Source organism: Propithecus coquereli, unplaced genomic scaffold (assembly GCF_000956105.1).
Source record: "Propithecus coquereli isolate 6110/MARCELLA unplaced genomic scaffold, Pcoq_1.0 Scaffold371, whole genome shotgun sequence".
In the NCBI taxonomy this organism is placed as follows: Eukaryota; Metazoa; Chordata; class Mammalia; order Primates; family Indriidae; genus Propithecus; species Propithecus coquereli.
In genome coordinates this window covers 2,429,950-2,440,214 of record NW_012149408.1, presented here as the reverse complement: position 1 = coordinate 2,440,214, position 10,265 = coordinate 2,429,950, and the positions used below count along the sequence as shown (strand labels likewise).

The 10,265-nt window shown below is 47.3% G+C and overlaps 1 protein-coding gene across 1 annotated transcript in view; it reads right to left on the bottom strand.

The window, feature by feature from the left end:
• UBE2QL1 (ubiquitin-conjugating enzyme E2Q family-like 1) overlaps positions 1–10,265 on the bottom strand; it is a 33,724-nt gene that overhangs the window by 23,157 nt on the left and 302 nt on the right. Inside the window, exon 2 of the mRNA XM_012651850.1 lies at positions 9,797–10,263. Coding sequence (XP_012507304.1) covers positions 9,797–10,263 — 467 coding nt within the window. The remainder of the gene's footprint in view (positions 1–9,796; positions 10,264–10,265) is intronic.

The window sequence follows — 10,265 nt, the reverse complement described above, 5'->3', positions numbered from 1 at the left end:
TTTGAAATGTCATTGAGGCTCATTACTGTTAGATGAGGAGAGTTCTTAGACTTTCCTCCAGATCTTGATATTTAATATGTGAATAAAGTGCTGTTTTATTTCATATTTTAGTTCATCACATTAAAAAAAATGTTGTGATAACTGTGTTTACGTATAATTGTTTTCATTTGAGATCCTATGTGTTTTATTTTGTGCAATTAAAGACATTATTCTGAGGAGGGGTCCGCAGGGGTCCCAGATGCCTTGAGGCCATGCAGTTCTCCAGGTGGCCTTGTGGGGCTCCCTCGGTCTCCCTTTCTCTCGGACTGGCCTTCAGGAATAACCAGCAAGAGACCTCCATCACTCTCATTTATGAAAAGGCAGATGCCAGGATCCCCTTTTAAATGAGATTACCGATAAAATAATCACCCTAATTCAATTCAGTAGTGTTCAATTCACTTTTTATTAGATCAGTTTATTTATGAATTATAATAATGTCCTTTAAGCTTTAGAAAATTTCACTGCTGAGCTGTCCAGTTAGAGAAAGGTCCTGTATAGGTTCTCTAAGATAATGGTGTGTCGTGATGTACATTATAAAAGAGATCAAGGAGCAGGTCTCTGAAGGGTGGCGTCAGCCGCCAGCACCCTCTGCAGCTCACCTGCACTAGATTTGGGCATCATTCACGTGGGACGAAGGTGCAGCCCCTGGAGGACTCTACCCGGGCCCAGTGCGGGAGGCTGCTGGCTTTGCTGTGCTGTGTGTTCCCAGGCCAACCTGGAGTGGGGGACTCGCACCCACCCTGGGGGCCCGACAGACGCACAAGGAGCTGCGGGGTCAGCTCTGATGCAGAACAGCCCCCTTGCGCAAAGCAAGGTTAAAGAAATTGTGATTCATTTAATATTTTGATGACTTTGAAAAAGTTACTTTTTGAAAGCTTATAATATTCAACTAGTTACAGTTAATTTAAGCTTGTAACAAATTCAATTCCTGTTAAGTTGCCACAATAATAGTCTTACTTTTCTTTATCTGGGAAGCAGAGTTGAGTAGGGTATGTCACTAATCCGGAAGGATCCCAGAACGAATTAATTTTTACAGCAATTAATGTTTACTTGGCACAATTATATCCAATTCTTGACTGACACCTCTCAGGAAATAACGTGGGCACCCAGACAGACACTCAAAATTTGTCCTAATACATATGTTTCTGTAAGGCAAAAATAATTGTTTCAATAATTTTGTGCACAAAATGTCCAAATTCATAAAATATTAATAGCTGCTTTTTACTAGAACATATATATAACAAATTCTGTAACTCTGTATTCTGATTTTTAGAAATGTCTGATCTTTAAGATCAAAAAATGCAAAGTACCCTTATAATATTATTCTGGAAATTTTCCCTTCAATTCCCAAGTGAGCTGAGTACACTTCAACTGTGAGTGTAATCTGATCCATTATGAGATAGTATTTCCTTATCTGCCTCATCAAAGAACTCAATAAAAAATCTTGGGAATGCTTGCCAAATATCGTGATGGAGAGTTAGTTTTATTTTAGAGAAATTACTTTAAAGTAGTAATTGCTTTAATATGAGTGATTCTATCAATGTAATGATTATGTTCAAAAAGCATTTCTTGAGGTATTTTCAGAATCTCTATAATGCCTTTCTCTTTTGTGTATAGAAGAAATAAAATAGCAATAATTATCTTTCTCCTACAGTTTGAAAGAATTAACAAATTTTCATTTTTCACAATTGATACAATAAGCTTATGGTGACTTTGGACCAATATATTTGTCCAACTTTGCTGATAATTTCATACCACATGTCAGACTTGTTGGGTGCACCATTCGTCCCCTTGTGGGTGCATTCTGAGTATTGCACCAAGACCACGACAGCAAAACTGCAAAGGAACTCCTAACATCCTCACGTATCCTCACGTACATGAGGTACTTGGCTGCAGTGGCTTCTACTTGCTAACCAGATGGTTTTGTCAGAACCAGGTGATGCCAGCACTAGACTGCACAGCTCAGCTCTGCTCCTAACCAGCCATGTGGCTCTGGCAAATGATTCAACCTCAGTGAACCTCAGTTTCCACTTTTGTAAAATGGGAATAACAACAGCACCCACCTCATGGGCTGTAGCAAGGATTTAATCAAATGATTCACATAACACACTCTGGTCCACAGTAAGCATCTGATACGTTTCCAATTTTTATATTGTGCTGCAAAAAGGAGCAACTCAAAGGGGATGGGTGTCTGCTCAGGTAAGCAAATCTCACAACAAACACACTGGTGCACACAAGGTGCTGGAGAAGGGGAGACGCGGTTGTAAATATGTAAACACAGTCTAGCAGGATATGCACAGAAACGAGCATTTTCCAGACAATGCAGAGGGGGCTCAGAGGAGGAAGTCATCACTGTATTGGAGGAGCAGTTGAGGTGCCATTTGCACAGCAGTTGGGGTGTCTGGGCAGGGTTTTGAAGGAGGGCCAGGAGCCCAGCTGGAGTGCAGGGGCTCTGCAGACAGGAGGGGCTGGTGGGAGAGGGGCTCAGTGGTGCCAGGCGGATGGAGGAGCGTCACCATGGGTGGGCAGTGCGTGGACGTTGGGCTCTATTCCGCAAGGCTCATAGCAAGGTGTGAGAAAGCCAAGTCTGCATTTTAGAGGGCCCATGCGGTGGCAGCAGGGAGGACGAAAGGGGACGGAGAGGTGGGATGGGGTACTGCAGGAATACAAGCATCCTGCTGGGCAGGAGCAGGGCTGGAGGGAATGTCTAGGGCTGGGGAACAGGAAGGGAAGAGCCTTGGGGAGTGCAGGCTCCCTGACTATGCCAGACCTGCTGGGCTCAGGGCAAGTTCCGGAAAGCTCTGCAGACACACCTGCCCTCCTTTCCCAATCCTCTGCCACCTGGCTGGTCCCAAATCTGCTTCCACCCGACTTTCTCAGTCTGGTGTCCTTGGTCCTCCCACTTAGCTAGTTTCCTCCCAGCCTCGTTGGATTAGTGGTGCAGGGAGAAGTCCAGGGGACTGCCAGGAATGAGATGCAGAATGGAGAAAGGTCGCCAGGAGAACGCCAAGGGTGATGTTACTATAGTGCCCAAATCACGGCAGACCCTCAGCAAATGGGTGCTGAATGAATGTATGAATGATGTATATAACAATGAAGAAATAACTGAACAATTAAACCTTAGCTTGCCGACTTACTGAGTAGGAAAGTGTGGATATCACTGGAAATATTTTTGCCACACAACAACTTCTTGGTGAGTTCTGGGAAATGTCTGATCTTCCATTTATTAGCGATGAAACAATGTTCAGAAAGACATCGAGTGGTTAACACCCAGTGTCAGTGTCAACACTTGGCAACCCTTAAGTAGAGCAATCCCTCTGAGAACGTCACCCAGAATTTTTAAAGACCCTGTCGACCCTAGGACCCCACCTTGCCCCAGTCCCCAGAGCACACCCAGGCTACTGTCCATTGCCAGGTCCATCGATATTTCCCAGATATTAACCACAATGTAATTGCGAAGCTGCCTAGCATGTCAAAGGCAAATGTGGATAGGTTTTGCGTTATCCCCACTAGGAGCTGAGTTCTCTGGGGCAGACACTTTATGTGCATCTTACCCACCACTGTATGCCTAGCAATTTCCTGGTCCATAGCACATAGGTGCTTGGAAACATGCAGCATTAATTCGTTAATCATCCACAGTTCTGTAGAGTCCACCCACCCCAGCCCTCTGCGGCTGTGTCTAATGGAGGGTTGACTGAATTGTCTTGAGTATTTTCCTTTCGTTTTCAGGGTTTATAAGCCCACTTGATCTATGCAAGTGGTCCAGGGAGGAATGGCCTTCTCTACAAAAGTCGAACTTTGACGGGGTCTGAGTCAGGGTTGACCTAGGACACTGGGGTAGGGAGGTCAGGGGATCTCATTCACCCCAGCCCTGCAGCTCCCTGCTGTGGGTGCTGGTGGGGGAGGCTGTGTGGGCAGGTGGCTGCAGAGGGAGAATGTGGACCGTGACTAGTGTCGGGCGGCTTTTCCAACCCCGCTGCCCATTCCAATCATGGGGTAGGAGCTTTTCCAACCAGCCAGGGCCTGAGCCCAGACTGTGCAGTCTGAACGTGAGGGGAGGGCTCTGGCACTGGAATAATTTACCCCGCGCCCCAGGGCATCTAACCGGGAACCACCAGCAAAGGGGAAAGTACTAATGCTGGTGTCTGGCCATCCTCTGCGCCTCTCCCCATGGCCTCCTTGACAGTCCGAGGTGGCACAAAACTATGATTCTGGGAGATGTGAAATATGGCTCAGAGGACCCACAATTAATGGCTTTTTTTAAAAAATATGAAACCCATTTCTGTGAGGCCGCCTGAGCCCAGGTGAGTCTGTTCCTGGGGAGAGACAGGAGATGTGGGGCGTGGCTGTCAGCCCTTTTCACAAACTTCCGCTGAGTGTCCACGTGGGCGTGTTCCATTGAAAAACAGCTACAAACCTATGTTGTCCTTATGAGGAAAAACGAATCTCTCCATCACTTAAGGTAAATCAGAAAAGTATACAAAAATGCATTTTCACGCTCTTCTCAAAGCCTCAGGGTAAGTAAGTGGCTCTGGTCACGGACTGTCCGAAGAACCCCGGGCGGGGCGCACGCCAGGGCTGCCCAGCTCCACTTGCAGCAGGGCTATTTTTAGGATGCACAGTCCTGTCTGTGTCCTCCTGCCTGCCCTACTCGATAGAAGAACAAGTAGCATTTTTTCTCCGAACAGTCCAACCTATCAATACCTCCAGCTATGGCATGATCACTGGTGGTAATTATCTCTGTCCCCTACACTGTGACTCCTAGGAGCACTACCCCAAATCCACATCTCTCTGGACGAATCAGACGGCGCTACCCAAGATTTGCCATCCTGTGCCTCCCTTTATCTACGATTCTTTTCAAACCAGGAACACTCGCTGGAGACACAGGATGTGGAACTGGTAATATATTCCTGTTGGGCACCTAGAGGCTGAAATGTGTCTCCTCCACCCCAAGCTACATGCTGGACCCCAAACCCTCAGTATCTCAGAACGTGACCTTGTTTGGAGATGGGGTCTTTAAGAGATAATCCAGTTAACATGAGGACATGAGGGCGGGCCCTGATCCGCTAGGACGGTGTCCTTAAAGGAAGAGATTAGGACACAGACACACACAGAGGGACGGCCACGTGAGGACACAGGGAGGAGGAGACAGCCATCTACAGAAACCAGCCCTGCCAACACCTTGATCTTGGACTTCCAGGTACTCTGTGATGGCAGCCCTAGCAACAAAACACAGGGCTTTGAAAATTCTGTCAGCTCCAGTACGTTGAAAGCCCAAGATTTCAGGAGCCCAAAGGGCTGTTCATCTTTGCCCTTCTTTCTGATGAGACCTGGCACATTTACAGTCATAAGTGAAATGCTGTTTCTAGGCCTAGCACTTTGGAAGAGGTTCTGAAGATGGGCTTCACTTACGTCTGCGCGTGTGCACGCACTTGCGCTTCTCAGTGACGCCGTGGCGTAGACCCCTTTAAGCCCTAAAGTGGATCTTCAGTGATGCGTGATATCACTGAATAAAGCTGAGCTGCAGAGCCTTCATGATTTCACCATGCTCATACAAATGGCATCTGCCAGTATCCTTTGTTTAAAAAAAATCCCAGAAACTAGCACCATTAGGCACACAAAAGTGTTCTGGAATTGCTTACCAATTTTTAATCCAAATACTTAGACTGGAGGATGTTTTAGTCCTGATGTTCTGAGAATCTTCTGCTGAGGGCTGGCTGTGTATCTTTTCTCTGTGGACATAAACGATCATCTCAAAGGTCACAATTAATAAACGACCGCCTGGAAACAGGAAGGTGCTTTGATGGTGCCCGCCTTGACTTTGCCATGCCTGACAGCTTTCACACTGCTGACCAGTTTCCAGAGCCTTGCCACTCATCAGCTTTTACGACCACGTGAAGCTGCATGAAGCTGTCTTTGCTCCACTCGATTTTGTGGAGCCATGGTTTCCTCACCTGTACAATGACCATCAAAAGAGGGGAACCAAGAAGGGTCCCTAAATCCTACCTTCTTAGCTGTCTGGAGTTTGGCACAAGCAAATGGGAAATGTTCGCTGCTGCTATCATTATTAACGTTGTTTTCATGACGAATCATATTGTTGGCTCTGAGGGGACAGGTGAGGAGTGAGGAACTCTCATTCAACTGCCATCTGGTTCCCTGCTCCTGGCGATGTCTAATTAATTAAAAAGGGGTCGCTCAGGAGGTGAGCCGAAGCGAAAGTAGAACCTGAGTCAGTGCATATCAGTTGGTTTTCTGGGACTTTGCTGCTCACACAGCTGCAAGAACAGGGTCCCCGCCAGTCATGCCAGTGTCTCGTGCTCTGAGCCTGGAGTAGAAGCCAGGGAATTCCAAGGCCCTCCACAGCCAGGGCCCTCCAACCCCAGTGCTAGTTTGTTTAGGTTTCCAGAATCTGAAAATGCAGTGTTTGTAGGTCAAGCTGTCTACCAGGTGCAAGCACTGTGCTGGCATTGCAGTCTACTTCGGTTTCAGATCAAAACCTTACAGCTTTGGAATGTCAAAACTCCGACACAGGAGCGATGGATTGTGTTCTTTGGTTGAGTAAACGATAAAGGAGGCACATAATTATCTAGAAGTATACTTTTAGCATTTTCATGAGTTCATTTTAAAAGTACAGAAATTTTTGATCCGATTTGTAGAGAACTAAAAGGGTTACCTAAAATGTCTCTATTTAGTCAAAAGAGGGTTTAATAATGGACAAATGTCACTATTTCTACATAGACTGTATCATATAAGAAACTTCTATATTAATTTAATTTAAAACAACTACCATTCATAAAGCAAGATGCAAGAGATTTTGATAACATGGGCCAGATATTCAGTCAGGTAAAAGCCTCATGAAATGACTGAATTTATCATATCATGTCATAAACCCAAACTTTTTATTTTTTACACAAAATTTTTAAGCAGATTTTTTTATAATATTACGCATGAAGCTCCTGATTTCTCTAAAGGTATAGGGACAGTATATCCTCAGTTCAGAAAGTAAAGCTGAGCAGTGAATGTTTTCCTCTATGAAAGACGCAAACCAGCCTTTTCTAACTTTGTAGCTTAAGAAAATGAGTCCTAAATGAGAAACCCCAAACGGAGGAACATAACTGGAACATAACAGCTCTTTCCTTTAAAGTAATCATTGGTTTTTGTAGCAGTCCCAGTTCTCTTTGAATACATAATCAGGTATTTTGATTGCTTTCCCAAAGCATATTACCTTTAACTATGGAAATAATTTGGTAACTACTGTATGGGGTCTGAACGACCTGTAAGTAGTGAATTCATAAAAGTGTGCCAAGGCCCAGTAATGCTCAGGTTACCTGAAACACTAGCAGAATTCTTCCATGCACAGAATCCTAAAACATTAATGACTATTCATTCCTTCAGTTCTTTCACTGCATTTGAATATTTTATGTGTACCGTACATTACTCTCTCAGAGAGCTGTGTGTTGGAACCAGCACAGAAAATGAAAGAAACTGAACTGGATTTTAAAAAGTGCTGAGTTTTTACCTTCATTTCTAATACTGTATAGATAATATAACACAATATCCTGGGTGGAGGGCATTGAATTCAATTATAATTTTATCAAATTAAGAAATAAAAACGTGTATAATTGTTTACAATAATGAAGTCTCTAACTTGCAAACTGTATGCAAGCCTCTCAAGTTTGATTACAAAGAAAAGGAATATACACACAAGGACCTGTCTATTTTAATAGATGTATAAGGGCACCAGTGGAACTATTATTATTATGGCATTCATATAAAAATGGAAAACGTTTAATTTCCTGACCTCTCTCTCTTTTTTTTTTTAAACCTTCCTCATTTCTCATCAGAAAGCTTTATTTTCTTGCATCTTTTAAAATAGTGTGGTCCAGATGACCTCTAATATCTCTTCCAAGTCAAAAATGTTCTGATGCTGTGAATCTATAAGGCAACACGACATTCCTCTTCCCTGATCCCCAAAGTCATCTTCACTGTGAAGAATGAAAAACAGAAACAGACTGTTCCAAAGAGTTCCGATTAGCAATGATTTCAGAAACAAACAGCAGAGGCATTTCTGTGGAATATTCTTCCACACCATTTGTACAAATCCTGTTTGAAAAACAAACTGAAATTGCTCCCCTCCCCCACCCGGTGGCTTGTATTCAACCACATGCACCTTGCATCCGAGCCAACACGGAACTGTAGGATGAGGGATGAACCTCTGATGTTAAAGCACGCAACCTTTCTCAGCTGAAGACGTTTTTCTAGAGCCATTGCAGGCAGACTATTCCCAGCTCAAGAAATATGCAGGACTTAAACCCTAGAAAAGATGAGACTAGCAGGAAGGCTCAAGAATTAAGTGCCGTTCTCTGCTGGAGTTAGGATGCTATTTGTTTGGAATCCCAGGGGTTCCACCTCTAGTGAAATTGGCAGAACAAGCCTTATTTGATTCCTGTGAAAGATCCTGCAGGGAAGGGGACAGAGACAGGGGCTTCCGATAGGCTGCCTGGGGAAAGATCAAGCTGAGGTCATTCAGGGTCTTTTAAAGAAAACAATGATTTTTCGTAAATCTAAGACACCCATATAACAATACGATTTTATTAAATAATGTTTAATAGTGATTTGGGGACAGCCCAGAGAACTCGAACATGGTCAAGAGCGTGTGACGGGGCAGACGGCACCACCATGCCTTGGCCGCAGCCAGTGGCCCTGTCTCAGAAGACTCCCTGCCGCCTGGCTCTCAAGTCCTCTGGGGTTTCCTTGCGGTAAAGCTGCCATCTGGTGCAATAGGTGAGGAGACATGTGACCTGCTCGCCCCTATTTCAGAATTTCATTAAAATCTTTAAGCCTGATAAAGGATTTAACTGCTGGGGGTGGGGTGAGGAAACAAAAGGAAGAAACAAGATCTGAGAGAGACTGAGGCTGCAACATCTAGCCCGGAGGTGGTGGTCCTGGGCAAGGGCTGGTACCAGGCAGGAAGGGGTGCCCACCAGGGAGAACAGCATTTCCTCGATGGAGTCTGGTCTTGTCACTTAAGGAAGCACTCAAACCACACCTCTGACTCCCTAGAGAGATTTCTCAGGAGGAAAATCTTCACCTTTCCAGGAGATGTTGCTGAGAAGAGGGAAGCCAGGGAGCCCTCCACCAGCAGGCAGCGGCCTCTGGGGCACCCACCTGCAGACCCTCCCCCAGCTGTCTGTGCAGGACACCCTTCTGGGGTGGGGCGGGGGACAAGCTGGGTTGGACACTTAGATTCCGGGCTCCACAAAAAGTTCCCACCTTTATAGAGATTACAGGGCCAGGAGACTGAGAAACCGACAAGGGGGAGAGAAGAGCGGGAAGACAGGACTGTGGGGAAGGAAGAAGGAAAAGGGGTGGGGGGAGAGGGAAGGGAGGCAGGGGGGAGAGGGAAGGGAGGCAGGGCGGAGTGAAGGGGAGAAGGGGTCCACGAGAAAGGCGAAGGGAGGGGAGCGTATGGGAGTGGGAGAGGAGAGGAGGGGGAGTGAGAGAGAGACTTGATGAGAGATAGGGAGGGAATGGACGAGCCAGAGAGACCAGAGACACTAGCAGCGACAGGAGGGAGGGGGGGGACAGGACGGACACGCTCAGGGAAGAGCAGCGGAGGCGCCCGGGAGCACCTCCCCGACGGAGGCTGTGCCGACAGAGCCCGGCCGGGCGAGAAGGCTGGGGTGGCTGGGCAGCCCTCGCTCTCGCCCCCACCTCGGCCGGTGCGCCCCGCGCCCCCCAGCGCCCGCGGGCTTACCTGGCCCTTGACCAGGCTGGCGGCGAACTGGCGCATGACGGCCTCCACGGTGTAGGCGCTGGACCAGCCGCGCGGCGTGAGCAGCTCCATGCAGATGGCGCCGCCGTCCAGCACGTAGCCGTTCTCCAGGCGCGGGCTGAGCACCCGCATGAAGGGCGGCGAGAAGGGGAAGTTGTCGGGGAAGGTGAGGTTGAGCAGGATGAACTCGGTGTTGGTCTCCTTCATGTCCTGCCACAGCACCGAGTCCTTGTCCACCTGGTGCAGCTTCACGTTCCAGTCGAAGAGGCTCTCGTCCACCAGCTCCACGGAGATGAAGCGGTCGCTGAGGCGCGCGATGTCCTGCAGCTCCTTCATGAGCCGCCGGCTGCGCACCTGCGTGCAGTGCTGCTGGCGCGCCGCGGGCACCAGGCTGCCGGCCGCCGCGGCCGCCGCCACCGCGGGGCCCGGCCCCGCCCTGGCGCCCGCCGCC